Here is a 17627-nt window from a genome sequence, read left to right as displayed (position 1 = left end):
TAGGGGCTATGGGAGTGGCACTTGTAGTCTTGTGACTCCTACTGGTTGCAAGGATCGTAACCCATTTGGGACACTAACGGGGGATCCACGTCGTCTTACCAATGATGGGCTTGTGTGGAGCCAGGACGATTGAAGTCGGAAAATACATAACGATGCAGTCAAGAAGAGATATCGCTCAGATGTCCGATTATCCCTGTCCGTCCCAGCTTCATCATGACCTCTCAGCCTACCAAGGATTCTGGCATTGACCTTGGCCAGCGCTTGCTGAATCTGAGCGCAGTTGCTCGTCAGCACAGTATCCCGCCTATTCATGCGAAAGAATGGGCATCCGTCGCCAGCGCTGGATTTGCTCTAGTGATCCTTGTCTATGTTGGTCTATCATCTATCAAATATGCTAGTCTGAACTAATCTTAATACCCTTCTTATAGGTCATCTACCAGCTCAAACTTTATCCACTCAGGAACGTGCCCGGCCCAACATGGGCAAGGCTTTCTTCGACCTTCCTTCGATGAGAAGAAATGAAGGCCAGGCGGGCAAAGGTCAGACACAATGCTTCTTTGAGGTCTTTCGTCGCCGGCAAGGCTGATTAGTACCTGCAGACACTATTATAGCTACACAGACAATACGGCACAGTGGTGCGTGTTGGTCCGAATGAGGTGTCCATTGCAGACCCCAAAGTGTACCGGAAGATATATACCAGCAGAACTCACCTTAAGGAAGCTCGATTCTACGAGCCCTTCCAGTTCCTGGGAAACGGAAATTTGTTTGGCAGCGTGTAAGATGGTTCATTCACACGTTAGTTTGGTTTCATTTTATTGAATCTCATCTCATGTCGGTGATTCCTACTAGTGACAACTCGATCCATGGCTCCCGAAGGAAGATGATGTCGACGCCGTTCTCCCATCAGCAAATTATCACCAACGAACACATGATAGTCGAGAGAGTGGAAACATTCATCACTCGGGCACTCGAAAAGGCAGCGACTTCGGGAGGCCGCGTGGATGTTTTCGACCTGTGTGGACTGCTAAGTCTGGAAGTCATCTGCCGCTTGTCCTTTAACTATGACTTCAGCACCGACCCAGACACCTCCCACACGTTGCTTACTGCGCTGGAAGGCAGTATTCTAGCACTTACCTTGACTCCAATCTTCCCCTTCCTCCGTAACGCACGCTATCGCACCAAGCTTCCAGGTGCGGTTGGCCATGCTTACAGGTCGCTCGACACCTGGGAGAGCATTACCAGTGGCCTACTCAAGCATCTCGGTGCTCAAGAATTCAATGACCAGAAAATGAAGCAATTCATTTCAGCTCCCCTTCTCCACGAGAAGAGCAAACACCTGGGCCGAGTATACACCTTCGACGAGGCAACAGAAGAAGCCATGGGGCTGGCTGTGGCTGGTAGCGGCGTGACCCAGCACACCCTGATCTTCTTCCTATACGCAATCTCGAAGCCGGAAAACCGCCACATCCAAATCCGCCTCCGAGAGGAGCTGCTAGCCGCTGGCACATCCTTTGCAGATGTCTCAACCCTCCCTTATCTCACCGCGGTCCTGAAGGAAATCTATCGCGTTTATCCGGTCATCCTGTCCACCCTACCGCGAGTGCTGCACACTCCACTATCTCTCCCTTCAAGCGAAATCACCCTTCCACCTAAGACAGTCGTCGGAATGCAAAACTATGTCCACCACAGGGATGAGAATCTGTTCCCACACCGACGAGCGGATTGCCGCTGGGATACTCTTCCTATGCATGGCAGGTGTGGGTCATAAAGACCTGCCAGGACTATCATGTCCCAATCCCCACACGACTAGATGCTGTTTCTACAAGGTTGCGATCCAGTTCTTGCAGCCGCTCCTGGATCTCAGTTCCGAGGTTGACACGACCCTGCAGTCTCTCCTCGCCCTTACGCTATTGGTACGTAGAACCTCCCCTTGCCCGAGCTTAGAGATGAGGAATGAAATAATAAAAGACGAAACATACTTATCATCCTCAACTACAAACAGGTTCTATACTACTCCCGCCTAGGCCTATACGCCCCATCCAAGCGTGTCCTCACCCACACGATATCCCGCGCACAATCGATAGGCCTCAACCGGCAGCAGACCTACACCGACATTCCCATCTACGAAAACCAAATGCACCGCCGTGTTTGGTGGACCCTATACTCGCTCGATCGACGCATATCTCTAGAAGCAGAGCCGCCGGCAATGATCTCCGATGCCGACATAACCCAGAGCTGCCGCTCAGTTTGAGTGACGACTGGCTTCAGAAACATTCCACCTCATCGGCCACACTCTCGCAGCTTCAAGTACAGGTAAACCTGGAGGTCTCTGTTTCAAAGGGCACCACGGTTCCCTTTTTGTGCGCCATGGTGACCTACGGCAAGGTGATTCGCGCGTTTCAGAAGACTCTTGCGGCCCAGTCTCGAGATGTGAGCTATGGCTATGTGGATAGATCCATTGCGTCCCTAGATTCCCTTATCGACGATGCGCAAAACCGTTTACCCCAGTGTCTGAAATGTGTTGATGCGTCGTCGCTGAGCGAGGAGCACCCGGGGAGCGTCTCCTGGTGCAGTAATAACCACGCAATTCTCATGTACATGGTTAGTCAAGAAAAATGACAGAAATCCTCGCCTACTCTCTCGCGCCTTGGGCTGTAGCCGCGTGAATACTGGCTGACATTCTTGAACAGAGGTATCTCCTCCTCAGATTGTGTGTCAGGTTAACTACTCTCGCTAGCGTCAAGGTCAGTGAAGGCCACGACTTCCTTACCCGGCAAGCAGACTGTTTGGAGTACGCCTCGAGGATTGTGCAATACTTAGCTCAGCTTCCAGCGGTATATGGCGTCTTCTATTCGCCGTATGTGGCTAGGTGCTCAACGCTCATGCGCCGTCTGGTCCATCGCCTACCGAGATTCCGACCATGCTACCGCGATACCATCCTCAAAGGCATAGCGATTCTTAGAAACTGCGATCAAAATAATACTATAGCTGCACGACTTAGTACGCTGGAGACATGGCTGGGCGACGCCTTGAACACGACGGCAACCTGCAAGCGCACAGACAAACCGTTCCTCCTTAGCCCGGGATCACTGGGGAGATCCTTCATCGAGCCACCTTATCTAAGCCCCAGACGCGAACAAACAGAGGCTCTCTCCACTGGTACTCCTGTCGGCAACCTGGGGGTGGATCGAGGCGTTCAAACGTTAACTTCACCGGGCAGCGACACATACTTGGATGTCGCATTTGACATGGAAATGGAATTGGGCGACCCGGTTGGTATACTGACGGGCGACATTCAAGGGGATTTCTATGTATAAAGAGATGATCGCTGCGCTCGCTGGCAGAGATATGCGCAAAGGAAAACATTCAACAGCCTTTTAATAAAACACCATACTACTAACCAGCCGGCGCGTGGCTCAAGTATGGCTGAGCGGACGGGAAGCCCTGTGTTCCTCACCCTGTGGTCGTATGTACTTGTTTGTCATTGCGCAAGGTGATTATCCCTAAACGCGTGCGAAAGAAACATGTCGAAGGACTCTTGAAGTAGGGGTTGTCGACCATCTCCGCCCTGTAGTTACTATGTTAAACTCTGGTACCGTGGCACACTGGGTATAGGGGGAAGATAAGAGCTTGGTGCAGCTGTACTTATTTTTTTTTTCCCCTCTAGAAACACCCGACGCCAGAAGTCTTGACTGTTGTATATAAACCTCCGACCCGCTATGATCCCAGGGGTGTGAAAGTTTTTTTATCAGGGACAACATGAGATAGGCGCATCATGATATATGGCTAAATAAGAATACCAATACAAAGGTTTTGCTAGCCTGCTCTCAGTATGCAAGGTATACCTTCTAATTTGCCACTATATATGACTAGCTCTGCGGGGTGTAAGTTTGTGGTCAGCCTATTACTAGATATATATATAGATGCGCACCTCCATTGAAGCTATTTCCTGATGATTGAAGAGTTATGAAGAAACTATAAAGGCAGGCTACCTACCGCCCAACCCCTGCGTGACATCTACTAGACATTTAATCTTGTTAGAATATATTTACCAGTGCTACGTCTGTCTGATTAGGATGCTACGATTGGGCCCGCGGCTTGCGAGGGGGTATCCCCATCGCTGGCATGTGCCGGGGGTATAGGCAATATGCTGCTCTGTCGCTTGGAGGCAGGGCATACTTAATAGTGCAGCGCAACTGGACCCTTATCCTGGATATTTCTACATGTCGATTTGGCTAGTTGCCCTCGCCCTTTCCCTGAAGAATAGCCGGTATATCTGCCTCAATAGTCCAGAGCACGCCTATCGTTCTTTTCGAGCGCATACAGCGAGCGCTGGCCATCGGACTTACACATTGCGTCCCGTTATTGTTGACCTCCCAACAGGATAACTATCTTTACCTCTTTGTATGCTGTTGAGAGACTATATGCGGCCGATCGTGCCGTACCACTGCACCAAACATATATTTCGTACTCATCCCGTAAGATGAAGCGTCAAGGTGACTTGGTCAGATCATATATCACATCTACAAGCGCCAGTCCGGTATAAGTCTTTCTTATCCCAGAATAATTCTTGAAACAATTTTAGAACTTAAGCAGATCACCATCGCCTCTCCATCGACAGTCTGACCCACCTGGCTCAGCACAGTTGCCCAGTATCGACTCGCCGTGTTCGTTCAACGACAGGAAGTTTTACGATCAGAGCATTGAATCAAAGGGTGGACCCTTCTTCGGATCGCTCAATAATATCACTTTCCTGTGCTTCATCATCACTGGCAGAACTCAAATGAGCATCCTTGGTAGTCGAGTTGCCTTCATTTTCGACCCCAACGAGTTCGAGTACACGCGATAACCCATCCCCCGCGCACCAGGTGAAGACAGATTCCCCTTTGTCGTCGCGAACAAATGGGTTGACCTGGCCAGTTTCCAGAAGCATTGTGGCGATTTCAAAATCACCTCGCCGCACAGCCCACATGAACGGCGTACGTCCCAAGCTGCCCCGCGCATCAGGGTCACTGCGACCAGTCTCGAGAAGAAGGCGCACGATAGAAGCGTGGCCATTGCAGACTGCCCACCACAGCGGCGTGACACCGGACATGTCTCGAGCAGCCGGGTTGGCGCCTTCGTCGAGCAGCACAAAACGGGCGACTGCCTCGTTTCCATCGCGCGCCGCCCACCAAAGTGGGCTCCTTCCTGCGTGATCACGGAGGTCTGAGTCGAATACAACATCGTGTCTTTTCTGCCTGAGATTCAACAGAGATTTTGCCAACGCAAGCTCGCCGTTCCGCAGCGCCCACCAGAGGGCCGTACGACCCATGTTGTCGACCGCATCGACCTCGACGCGTTGATCGGTGAGAAAACTCTCCACCACACTGCGCGAGCCGTCTTTGACAGCTTGGATCAATGGACTGACTCCATGAATGTTGCTGGTATTTGGCTCAACATTAGGATTGTGTAGAAGATGCTCCACCACGCTCTGATGACCGCCTTGAACTGCCCAGAAAAGAGCGGTGCCTTTTTGACTATCTTGGGAATTGATATCAATCGTTTGTACCGTTTCCAATGCTGTTACGGTCTTGACATGGCCGCCCCCCGCCGCCCAGGAATATGGTGTGGGGCCGTCCATATCACTGAGGTCCGGATTTACTCGACGGTCTCCAGCCAAGTCTTTCGCAATTTCAGCATGCCCCTCTGCTGCCGCATAGGACAAAGGGGTGCGACCAGTCTTGTCTGTCTGATCAAGCTTAGCCAACCCAGACTGTCGAAACATTGTAAATATTTCATGGTGACCATGTTCAGCCGCCTGGGAAAGAGCCGATCTGCCGTTCTCGTCAACCATGTTGGGTACAATGCTGTTCGTATCCCATATGGCATGGGTGACCTCAATATCCCCCGAGACGGCTGACCACCAGAGCGGAGTGCGTCCATACTGGTCTGGATAGTTCCGATCTGCTCCGTACTTTAGGATTGTCTTAACCATCAACGCACCACCACGCTTTTCGCAGTAGAACGATAGGGCTGTTCTCCCATCCGTGTCTTGGTCTTCCGGGTACGCACCGAGATCGAGAAGAGCTCTGACGACTTCATCCCACCCATTACGAGCCGATAGCGGTAGAGCAGTTCTGCATTCGGCAATCGCGATATCTCGTGGTGACAAGATGCAAAGAAGATATAACGTGTCAGCCTTCTTCCCCGCTCCAATTACATGGGCCAAATCTGCCGCAACTGGCACTTGCGAAAAGCCGTCCCCAAACTGTACGGTCAAGGGATTGCGCTCATCATGATCAATCGAAACTTGTGCGGCAACTTTCCGGTACTTAGAGAGTGTCCTGTCAACCCTGCCACCATCATTAGGTGAGCGAGCTCGGTAGTTCCGAACTACACGAAGCAACCCCTCGTATCCAGAAAGCCTTGCGTCTGGCCTTCGGCTGCTGATAAAGGTTCTTCGGTAGAACTCACAGACGACCACAAGAGCATTCTCGAATGCATCATCGTTGCCTGCTCGGTCGGATTCCAGGTACTGGAGACGGAGCCAATTCAATAGCGGCTCAACCGCCATCTCTGTTGGGTCATCCTGGTGAAGAACATGCAGGAGAGAGGACATCAACATGTCCGTATGTGCGGGCTTAATATGTTCTCAAACACTAGGGATAATGCCCAGAATGGCCTCTGATCGAGACCCTAGCCCGTTGTCAACGAACACGTCGACCAATGCTGTTATCTTTGGATCCTCGAGACGGATATTCTCAGCACTCTTCGATATAATCACTCCGTTGAACTTGACTTTAGCCTTGGTGACCAGCGATTTCAAGAGCGCAGCGTGCAGTTCCTGACAGCATTCGACCAAAAGGGTGTTGGTAGAGCTTCTGTACAGAATATCTCTCCTGACTCGTGGATGTTTCGGCTCCTTAACGTGTAAAGTCGACCCAAAGCCACCCAAAGAATCGTGTATGACGGAATCTCGGGGAATCATGTATCATTCCATCGTCGTCACTGGATGCCAGATGCCAGACCTTACTGTCGGTAGATTGCCATATTTCAGAAACACCCAACATATCAGATCCAGCTGGGTAGTCGAGCCTCCCTTGCATAAGCCTTACGACGCCATGACCTAACCAAAGCTCGAGTCCATGTCTCATGCGGCGAAAATGTTCTACCTCCCTATCGACCTCCCAATCTTCCGCCAAAATGATACGCGCGATAGGGACAGTTTGTGGAATAGGAGATATTGTTCCACCGCGCGTATTGTGTTGAAGAGCCTCCGCGTGCTTCAGTGACCACACCCAGAGGCCCAATATACCCTCAAGCCTCGCAGAGTCAATGCTCCATCTCGTCAGGGATGCATCCTCCGTACGCTCTAATTCGAGTTCTATTGTTTTTGCGCGCAGAGGCATAGGGCAGCTGGGCTGGGGTCGACCTGCGTTGAATGGACTGGTGACAACATTTCCATCGTCAGGCACTAATCTCCACGCATTCGCATACACAGCTAGCGTAATGGATTTGTGCCTATCGTGGCTGCCCAGCAAACTATCCGCAGAGCTGCATAGTGCCTTTGCTAACTGTGCAGCCGTTGCGCGAACAAGAACACGCTCATCGCTCCACCCCTGGATGCTCCTCGGGTCTGGTGGTGCGAGCGAGCGGTGCCTCGTCAGGTCGGCCAATCTGGTCCTATACCTCAAAGCCATTTCGACCATGTCAATACCCTCTTGGTGTTGCCCAGAGCTCGCGTCTCCCCCACCCACTCGTGCCTCTATATTAGGGTCGATCTCCAAAGGTCCTTTTGCTGGGTTATGATGCCCTGCAATCACACTCCACCCACATATGTTCCCCTGATTACTAGCGATGTGAGATCTGCCTGGCAATGGAGGACCTGGGTTTGAGTTTGCACCTGCTGCAATCAGTAAGGCGAGCCAGTCCAGTTCGTGTCCCACAATAATGTCCGGAATATCGGCCAATTTATTATCGGTTCGCTTCAGACGGCGGACCCGAAGGCAGGATCGCAATACACTCATCAGTAGGGTCGCCCCGAGCTGTGCAATGGAAACCGACGCATGCATACCTCTGAGACCAACGAATTGGGCTATATACCCCCCCAGAGATAGGATCGCAGCGATCCAGGTGTATGAGTGGAAGTGATCCACCTTTCGCTTGCTAGATGTTGTATAACTCAACAGGGGACTCTTTCCTACATTCTCGACGTAGGCAAAAGCATCGAATGTTTCGTTAGCAACGACCTGGTTCCCTGGTTGGAGCCAGAAGAGCTGTGATGAGGGAGCTCCGTCTGTTTTTAGATTTCTCTCATACACTCGCTCTTCCGTGCTTTCGCCAATCAATGTTGCGCACGCAAGAACCGCACAACAGAGGCTGATGGTGCCAATGATATAGGCCGTGGGGTACTGGTTTCTGGCTACGGAATCCGCAGGGTTGAGCTCCCCGTCCTGTGTCCACCGCAACCTCCAAGAAACCGTTGCGGCCATCACGATGACTCCACTTTGAAGAATAAAGCCGAGGCAGGCTACACACCAAAAAAGCCATGTGGGAAGCATGGCGATTCCGACGTTGATAGAGATATTAGGGTTGTGCACAATGACTTCTGGTGGGTTTCTAGTAGCGGCAAGCGAATGCGGCTGCACCGACCCTGGAGGAATGCCAGTTTCCAACAAGGTGTCTTCCGTTCTGAACACATCGGATTTCTCGGCTTTGTTGGCCTGTTTGCGTTCCCTGTTGTGTCTTGTAACCACGTCTTTGACACGGTGCCATTGCCGCCTCAACCATCTACGGATCGTGATGGGAATCCACCTGTGGACCTTCTTAGGAACCCAAGCAGCTGTTGAATTATTGCGCTCTCGCGTCAGATAATCGCGGAAGAGGTATATCCCCATGACATGACGCCCATTATCCGGCTTGCGCGCCTCCTCCGGTCCTCGGATGTGTACGACCTCCAAGATATTGGGCTTTCCAAATACGCGCGTGATACCGCCCCTGTGAAACAGCTCGCAGACGTCGCGGCTGGTCGACGTACAGAGCTCAGCCTCTATCGTTCCGTCTCCCTCCTGGGCTCGACCAATGAATGCTCGAAGCGACGCATCGCCGCAGACGCGGATGGCGGAAGTGATGGCGGTGACAATGCCGAGTGGCGCCAGTGCAAATATTAAATAATCGACGAAGGTGGTACTCTCGCTAAAGTATTGAATGGTGATCTTCTCACCGAAGAGCGCCAGAAGCGGACCGAGGTCGCTGGCAAGGTTACTCGAGAAGTCATCGAGGTCGCTGGCAAGGTTACTCGAGAAGTCATCGAGGCCGCTGGCAGAGACACCGGCAAACGGGCTCCAGATGAGAAGCCATAGGAGCAATGGATCCACCCGACGCTTCATTACGCGGTGTAAATCGACTTTTCACGGACTCACGGAGGTTGAATTGAGAATCGTAGGGTGATTGTGGGATAAACTGATGGAGCGGGGCGGAATAAGCTGGAAGCGACACAACTCATACACCCCTGTGTTATTGCCAGGGTTCGTGCACTCAAGCACCAATCGCACTCCTCCAAACCCTCTGCAGCATCGGAATCGTTTGTCAGCCCAACTCAGCCTCCAGATGGCCTGCTACAAGTCTGCCATTGCCCCGCTTCCTGATCGCCGAATGCGTGTAGCTGCATATAACCCATCCGCTCGGGTCGTCTCGCCTTTCAGGATGGCTATCATGTCTCGTAACGGCAGTGTCCATTCGGAGTCAGATGGGGAAGGCATTCCGCCATGTGGATGGCAGGACCTTTTTGACGCCGCGAAGTGCCTCGAATTGTCGGACCCGGCGCAGGTGAACGACTTCCGAGTAAGGTGGATTCCAGCTCTTGATCCAGCCTCAAAGCATAGAGGGCTTTGTGAGCTGGCTAAAACGGACCCGCACACAGTGCAATATGACCAAGTCAGCCTTCTAGTCGATGTTCTGTTCAGAAGGCAACCTGGTGAGGAAGCTTGGTGGAGTTTCGGCGTGGGCTTCAAAGCAAGAATGACTTTTTCGTTCAGACGTTTCTAAATCTCTGCGATCCAGACGAACTAAAGCACAAGGTCCTTCATCCAGTGGCCTGCGATAATCAGGAGGTTCCAACCATTCTCCACCTCGCTATCAAACTTCAGTCCCCATTCACCGAGCATATCATCAGAAGATCTGCCTCACCACATGCAAGCTTCTCAACCCGGGACAAGAAAGGCTACACACCATTGCACCTCGCTGCTATTACCCGGGGCAGACGTGACCCACTTCCGTCCTTAACCACATGGGGTCGTAAAACCAAGCCAGACCTGCTACCAATACTCCACTCCTTCTCCCCGGCTCAAATCGTACGTGAGCTCCTTGCTCATGATACGGATTCTGTATTCTCCCGTGACAAGCATGGTCTTACGCCATACATGCTTCGCTTCACATGGCTTCAGGACCAACAGAGTGGCCTTGACAATTCAGACAGGCAGCCGACTGTTTCTGATCCTATTCTCTCTTGTATCCAAGCTCATTTTATAAGGCACTTTGCCATAATCGACGTAAGTCGGGCGTTGTACCAAGTCGGCCAAGGTAATACGTTCACCGTCCGCTTCATTGAACGGTCCTAACATCCACACAGAGAGACAGGTTGTTCTTGAAATGCCCGTTACCGATGTTACAATTCTAGACCGCATGGAGAAGCATCTGAAGTTCGAATCCATGTTGAAACACGTAATGCTGAAGCAAGAGGACGTCACAGAAGCTAAACAAATGGAGGATAGTGGGGACATGTAAGTGGCCCATCTATTGGAAGGATGCCAATGACTTATCATGGATGCCGGAGCATTACCTCAGACATATCAAACGAGTTTGGTACAATGCAAGAGACGCTTTTCGAGTGCTTTCCTGGCTCCAGCAACGCGACGTCCGCACAATTTTGCAGATAACCGTCGATGACTGGGGCAACCATCGTCACAGTAACGAGACAATTCAGGATGCCGTCGAGGGCTTTGAGGTGGAGCACTGGAATTGGAGGCGGGTTGACATCCCCAGCAGTGTGATTGCTGCCTGCAGCAGTATTCTCCAGGTCGTGACTCTGTATCACTCTGGCGATAAAGCCATCCTGGAGGACTGGTGCAACAAGAATGGATTTGCCGACAACGTCCTATTTCCCGAGGTACGCTTTTTCCTAATTTCTATCCAGGTCCAAGAAACGTTGGGGATCTGATGCTCACTCGGCAAATTGGCGCTCCCAGCTCCGCGAGATAATAATCTGTACTGATGAAGTGAGTCAAAGCACATCCACCAACGCCGCATTCGTTTTTATTGTCTGACCTTGCCTAATGCATAACTAGAGGATCAATCCTGGCGTTTCAGGAAGCGAGGCCTGTTCGCAAATCGCTGAGGCGCTCTCTAACGCCGGAAGGGCTATATCGGTTGTGCAACAGAATACCATGTCCTTGCGCAAGAACTCGGAGGATGTGGATCACGACGAGGTCAAAACACAATCTCAGCGGTGAATACCCCTTATAATGTTTCTTTTCAATAAGTTGGGACTAATATTCCCCAGAGCCGAGGGCTGGCCCACTGCAGCGGCCCGCTTTTGGCAACAGCTCCAAAGCACCTGCACCTATAGTCCTCAGCAGCCCCCTTCGGTTAAAGTAGCCCTGATTTGCGATGGTGTCAATGCCACTAACTTGGAACTTCACAACATTATCGCTGACGGTGTGACCGTAGGAGATGGTCCACCCTTTTTCTTTTCAACAATGGGTTATGGAACAGCACAGGCCACGGCTATCCAACAGTTATGTCCTTCAGTAGAGCTTTATGTGGTGAAGATATCTTTGCAGTCCAAGGGAGATCCACTGGTTCAGTCTCTGCTCTACGTGAGTCAAACCCAATAGATACCACACACGGCTATATGCAGATGGCAAGACATTTGCCACTAACCGATCAGTCATGCAGGCAGCGAACTGGGCTATGGGCCACGGCGCCGAGATTCTCGCCTTTGGCTTTCGAATATCAGATCCAAAAGTCGCATATGACCCTAGACTGCTTGATTGCCTTCGCCACATCTCGCAGAGCCAAGGCATCGCAATATTTTATCCCGCCCTAGCTGGCGAAAGTCCCTATGGAGAGTCTAGCCAGTGGCTTCGCGGTGGTCTGGCAATGACCATTGGCTACTTAGAGAGCTTTACGGAACCGGTTTTCACTACGTCGGATTATTTGCTCGAAGACCCTCCCGCTGACGCGACTCTCTGGGACAAAGCCGATCAATTGCCACCCCACGCTTCCATTCTGGTTCAGAGATCAACTATAGCGAGCTTAATAGCATGCGGGCTTGGTTCTCTGCTGATCTGTGTCTGGAGATTACACAACACCCAAGGTCCAGACAGCGTTCGGTTGAGAGCCGCAGAATTCCTTCCACGTGCCTTTCGCGAGTTTGCTAATGGTAGCAACCGTCTTTCCTTGAAAAATGTCCTCGACCGCGACGTACAGGAGGTTGTTAGGATTGTGAATGATGCTTTCGGCGAACCCTGATGTTTTGTTTTGGAAGATAGCTGTCAATTACCAGGAAAATATATATGGTTTGGGTTGCCGGAAGATTGGTCTATTATGTGACCTGTATATACATAACATGGCAAATCGACCATGACAGTTTTGCTAATTCTAAATTAGTTATCGTACCCACCTCGAGCTCCCACGGGGGTGACAGGTGCAAGGCGAATTTGGACCTGTGATCGAAGTACTATAACAACGAGCTGCCTCTCACTTCATTCAAATTGCCTAATGCGCCGCGGTATTCGAGTAAGCCTTTCAGCTGATGCGACTGGATTATTAATATCCATAAATGTCCCCAAAGCAGTTATATTGTCAAAGTAAGCCCGATCAACCTAAATCCCAATCGAGATCTCTGCTTTCGAAGACTCCTGCCCCGCCTTCCTGTAGGCCTGTATTTACTTTGCTCCTAACTTTATTGTAAGAATAAATGACATTTTGCCGGCGTAGAGCAGACACCGACAGTATGTATCCCGAGCGGAGCGGGGGTCAGCAGCTTCCAAGGTTGCGAACTCTCATAGTATCCTTGCTAATACCGCACCGCGGAACGGAATAGTCATGGCTTACCTCGTACTGAAAGTGGTGTCTGCCACTATCTTCTATTCCTCGTCACACAAGCGTTACACTGATACGAGCAACCCCCCGCCCGGCGGCTGACTAGATATAAGCTTGGAAGAGCTCCACTGCTGCCCTTTCCTCCATCATCGCCCTCAGAGACTCTTTATTCAGCACTGACGTTAGCCATCTAGATGTTGGCATTTACACATCTTGGCGTCTCCCTCTGGGGTTGGGGTCTGCTCGTACCTGGTCTGCTAGCTGTATACTGGCTTCTTTGGACCATCTACGCTCGTTTCCTCCACCCCTACGCAAAGTTTCCTGGTCCTTTCTTAGCGTCAGTTTCCCGGGCCTGGATAGTGATAGACATCCTCAAGGGCCAGACACATGTGACGCAGGCAGCCCTTCACAAGAGATATGGTAAGTACACTTCCTCAAGGCTATATCTTCGTCAATATTCCAGTCAGCATAATAACGGCTCGATAGGCAGTATAGTACGCATAGCTCCCAACGAGCTCGCCATCTCGGACGCTTCAGCCATCAGAAAGATATACTCAGTGAACTCAGGCTTTACCAAGGTATCCATCCTATCCTATGTGTCCAATGTAACACGCTAATCCAATATGCTTTTAATTTAGACCGACTTCTACCTCCCAATCAGACCGACATTCGGTAAGAGCCGTCCCCCAACCACTCGTCCACCATACAAACTAATCACTCACACTCCCTACACAAGCCCAAGCCTCCCCGGACCTCTTCACCGAACTCAACGAAACCGCCCACGCAACAAAGCGCAAGATCCTAAACAACATATACACCATGAGCAGCATCCTCGCCTCCGAAACCGCAATCGATACATGCACCGATCTCTTCATGGCCAGAATGGACGAGTTCGCCGAGCAAGATACACCGGTGAACCTCACCGGCTGGTCGCAATGGTACGCATCCGATGTCATCGGCCACCTGTTTCTAGGCTCGAAGTTTGGCTTCATGGAGCAGCGGCGCGATGTTGATGGCTATATCGCTTCCATTGACGCCCTGCTGCCGGTGCAGGCTGCTGCTTGCGTCATACCGGCGTATCTGAGGCCCCTTTTCTTTGCTTCTGGGCGGCTGGTGGGGTTTCTGAAGAGGGCTTCGCGTGCCGCGGCGAGATTTGAGGAGGTGTCGGCTCGTTGCGTGATCGAGAGGATGGAGTCTATAGACCTAACCAAGGATGATGGTTTCAACCCGGATATATTAACCAAGCTTCTACGGATCTGCCGGGATGAGGAGGATATGCATGGATTTAGCGCGGCCGATGCACAGGCTGAAGTTTGGGTTGGACTGTATGTCAACCTTTCTCTGCGCCCTGCTAAGAACTAACTAGTCTACTGCACTCTGCTGATGTGGTTATGTAGAGCCGCCGGTGGCGACACAACAGCTACCGCGATTTCCTCCATCCTTTACTACCTGATGAAGACACCAGACGCGCTGCGGAGACTTTACACAGAAATTGACAGTGCCACAGCGGCCGCAAAGCTCAGTCGCCCTCGAATCAAGTATTCCGAAGCGATAAAGCTCCCGTATCTCGTCGCGTGCTGTAAGGAAGGCATGCGGATGCACCCGAGCGTGGGCTTTACGCTACCTAGGGTGGTTCCGAAAGGCGGATGCCTGGTCGCGGGCCACTGGCTTCCTGGTGGTCTCCGTGTGGGTGTAAATGCCGCGATTGTGCACTTTGATCAGAGCGTATTTGGTGATGACGCAGATGAGTATAACCCTGATCGGTGGTTTCGGGATGACGCGGTGAATATGGAGAGGTATATGTTTCAGGTAAGTTCATGTGCTGCATGGGCTTTCGTTGTGGCTGTGAGTACCCGGCTGACTCGATGGTGTAGTTTGGTGCAGGGTCTCGAACGTGCGTTGGAAAGAATGTTAGTGCTATATTGCAGTCCCCCAAAGCTCCCTCGGCCGTGTTTGCTACCATTGATGGCCGCTGACTCTCCCAGATTGCGCTGTGCGAGATTCATAAACTTGTCGCTGAGATCCTGCGGTCGTACCGTATCAGTTTGGTCAATCCCCAAGCCAAACGGGAGTCCAGGAATTATTGGCTTCATTTACCTCGGGAGACTCTGATTCATATCGAGAAGCGGAGACTCGGTGTATAGTTGGCTCTCCGTCTCCCGTTGTACAGGGCCAACTGTCCTGGGGGCGTATTGGGTGGCTTTGCACGGCTTGGGCCTCACTTGGCTGGCTGGGGCGAATTTGCGATGTTAGTTGTCTTGTCACTGACACGTTTCTATATTTATTTCCAATTATATATCCTGGTAGTTGACTGACTATCTTTGAACAACGATTTTGATAGGGATTATTTATGCCACACTTATCATTAAAATAATACGAAATTCATAGTGCCACGTAGGTTGATAACTTCTAGATGATGTGGGACTGACTGCAGATACAATAACTCCAAATTATAACCCTTCGGTATAAATATGCACAAGCTACCCCTCAGTAACCGGGGCAAGGTGCCTGTTATTCCCAGTGGTTGTAGTCCATAAAGACCAAAGGAGGCACCGGGTCATCAGCCAATTGAAACAGGTCGCGCCCAAGATGGAAACGATTGTAAGGTTCACGGCTGGTAAACACGCCACCATACCTGACAAAGTCATCCCACGGGGGCCACAGGGGATCCCAAAAAGCCATGGCGGTGTCCGCGAAGCGCAGCCCAAAGTATTTCCGGAGGAGGTATTCAGCAGCGTGATATTTGCAGTATGGCGGGTGATAGTTGCCGCAGTAGGCATTAGGAATTCCAACCGACTCCCACGCTCTATCGAGCAGCGGGGCCATATTGAATTGTTCAAGATTAGAGTTACTGGTATCCTTGTCCGCTGTGGCTGCGTGGCTAGTGACGCCGGAAGTTGCGTACATGAATTCGTGTCCTCGTGCGTGGCAGGGCACGATGCGGTACAGATTGAACTGGCCAAAAGGAACCACATAGAATGCGTCGCTCTCTCGGACTTCCCTTGGAGGGCGCGGTAGGCCGTTGTGAAGTAGTACATCTCCCAGCGGATCCACTGCAATCATCCATAGAAAATGCAGTATTTGATGGAACAGGTTTTCTGCATGGGCGGGGGGCAGGGAGAGTTGGTTTCTACAATCCTCAGCTGGTGGCCGCAGCTCTGGATCAGAGCAGTCTTGGTTTGCGAAGAATCGATAGAGTGAGGCACAACTAGTCTTATGGTTTGGAATGTCCATATGCTTGGAGCACTCAAATTTTGGCATTCTGCCGCTCTCTTCTAGGAACAGTTGTCCGAGAGGTTCAAAGACATGGGCGTGCCGGGCGTCGTATGCGTTAAACTGGGGCAACTTGGACAATAACGCTCGATCATCTGCTGAGAACCAGTCATGCACTGGCGTTGAGAACCGTTGCAAAGGTGTTGGGGACCAGTCATACGCAGACAGATCGGCGTCGTCGGCGTCATTGTTGTCATCGCTGTCCTCACTGTCCTCGCTGTCATTGTAGGGTTCATTCTGTAAATCCATTATGCGACTGAAAGTGGAGAGAAAGTCCCGGGGCCTGTCAGCGGCAAGCAGAGGGTAATGATACTCGCGGTACAGGATGGCACCGGCGGCCAAATACCGATATAGCGCACGGCGATGATTCTCACGCCAGACCTCCCACTTTCGCCGCGCCCATTCGTGTCGCATACATTCGGATTTATCAGGCATGTTGTCCTCCGTGTGGATTCGAATGGAATCTTCATGCCAACTAGCCAGCGCCTCGAGTTTGCGGACCTTTTGCAGTTCATCGAGAGATGGCTTGCGAGCGTTTCCGCTGAGGGTTGACACTGGAAACGGATCTGGAGGCAACCTGCCCTGTTCCAGCGCTCGTCGGGTAATCTCCGTCGCGCGAACCTAACGAGATCAGACCTGATCTAGAATGACAAAGAAGAAGACAAAGTACCGCTATTAGAGCATCGCTAAATCCGATAATATCGGCCTGGCCGACATGCCACGCGATGCTTCTCTGGTGTCGAAGGGAAACTGAATACAGCCGCTTGCAGACGAGCATGGTGGCTCGGAGCTGAGCGAAGCTGTTGGTCATTCTCAAGATCTGGGCAATGATCTCGACAGGCAGTGAGTTGAAGGAGCTCATGGCGCGTTATGACGACCGGCGCGGTGACAGCGCGCTCGCGTGTTTATTAGATTACTGCAAATTAGTCCTATTCTTGGCGGTTACCTAACGTTCATGTGAACGCTTCCTACCTTCTACTCTGAATTGTCCCTCGTTAGAATGACTAGAACGGTCATATTTACAGCCTGAGGCGTGAGACCAATAATTTCTGGTTTCGAGGTTATCTAGATAGGTGGATTGGATACCTTCAACCGTAAGTGTACTAGCCGTTAGGGTTGTTGATTGGGGTCGGATATCTCATCTTCTGGCAAGAAGTCAGATCAGTGGACTTCGATTTGGCTGTTTTGACTTATATCCTTGTCAAATTATTCTTTAGATAGCCCATCATAAACACTCTATTCTTTTTCCTGCGCTGATACTTTAACAA

At 51.3% G+C, this 17627-nt stretch overlaps 7 protein-coding genes across 7 annotated transcripts; 4 read left to right on the top strand and 3 right to left on the bottom strand.

The window, feature by feature from the left end:
- Positions 1–213: 213 nt before the first annotated feature.
- On the top strand, positions 214–2251 carry BJY04DRAFT_217954 (cytochrome P450; the record flags this gene model as incomplete). The annotated part of the gene is made up of 6 exons (XM_073716190.1): positions 214–373; positions 429–562; positions 612–775; positions 850–1755; positions 1811–1913; positions 2003–2251. 6 exons carry the CDS (start codon positions 214–216, stop codon positions 2249–2251), a joined length of 1716 nt encoding a protein of 571 aa, XP_073571703.1.
- A 116-nt stretch (positions 2252–2367) lies between these two features.
- Positions 2368–3317, top strand: BJY04DRAFT_217953 (uncharacterized protein; the record flags this gene model as incomplete). The annotated part of the gene is made up of 2 exons (XM_073716189.1): positions 2368–2601; positions 2691–3317. 2 exons carry the CDS (start codon positions 2368–2370, stop codon positions 3315–3317), a joined length of 861 nt encoding a protein of 286 aa, XP_073571702.1.
- Positions 3318–4708: 1391 nt separating this feature from the next.
- BJY04DRAFT_217952 (ankyrin repeat domain-containing protein) lies at positions 4709–6556 on the bottom strand (the record flags this gene model as incomplete). Its single annotated transcript, XM_073716188.1, has 1 exon — positions 4709–6556. The coding sequence occupies one exon, from the start codon at positions 6554–6556 to the stop codon at positions 4709–4711; it is 1848 nt and encodes a 615-aa protein (XP_073571701.1).
- Positions 6557–6905: 349 nt separating this feature from the next.
- BJY04DRAFT_217951 (uncharacterized protein) lies at positions 6906–9371 on the bottom strand (the record flags this gene model as incomplete). The annotated part of the gene is made up of 1 exon (XM_073716187.1): positions 6906–9371. One exon carries the CDS (start codon positions 9369–9371, stop codon positions 6906–6908), a length of 2466 nt encoding a protein of 821 aa, XP_073571700.1.
- A 1690-nt stretch (positions 9372–11061) lies between these two features.
- Positions 11062–12273, top strand: BJY04DRAFT_188265 (uncharacterized protein; the record flags this gene model as incomplete). The annotated part of the gene is made up of 5 exons (XM_073711191.1): positions 11062–11149; positions 11229–11258; positions 11328–11488; positions 11543–11858; positions 11938–12273. Coding segments are annotated over exons 2-4 (256 nt in total), but the record flags the coding sequence as incomplete, so codon positions are not given.
- A 1007-nt stretch (positions 12274–13280) lies between these two features.
- On the top strand, positions 13281–15234 carry BJY04DRAFT_227654 (cytochrome P450; the record flags this gene model as incomplete). The annotated part of the gene is made up of 7 exons (XM_073718677.1): positions 13281–13506; positions 13573–13664; positions 13725–13758; positions 13829–14411; positions 14484–14895; positions 14961–14996; positions 15072–15234. The coding sequence occupies 7 exons, from the start codon at positions 13281–13283 to the stop codon at positions 15228–15230; spliced, it is 1542 nt and encodes a 513-aa protein (XP_073571698.1). The 3' UTR covers positions 15231–15234.
- Positions 15235–15597: 363 nt separating this feature from the next.
- BJY04DRAFT_217948 (uncharacterized protein) lies at positions 15598–17221 on the bottom strand (the record flags this gene model as incomplete). Its single annotated transcript, XM_073716186.1, has 2 exons — positions 15598–16980; positions 17030–17221. 2 exons carry the CDS (start codon positions 17219–17221, stop codon positions 15598–15600), a joined length of 1575 nt encoding a protein of 524 aa, XP_073571697.1.
- Between the last annotated feature and the right edge of the window lie 406 nt (positions 17222–17627).

Source organism: Aspergillus karnatakaensis (genome assembly GCF_047715665.1).
Source record: "Aspergillus karnatakaensis strain CBS 102800 unplaced genomic scaffold BJY04scaffold_22, whole genome shotgun sequence".
In the NCBI taxonomy this organism is placed as follows: Eukaryota; Fungi; Ascomycota; class Eurotiomycetes; order Eurotiales; family Aspergillaceae; genus Aspergillus; species Aspergillus karnatakaensis.
The sequence above is the reverse complement of the archived record's forward strand: the minus strand, read 5'-3'. Positions and strand labels throughout refer to the sequence as shown.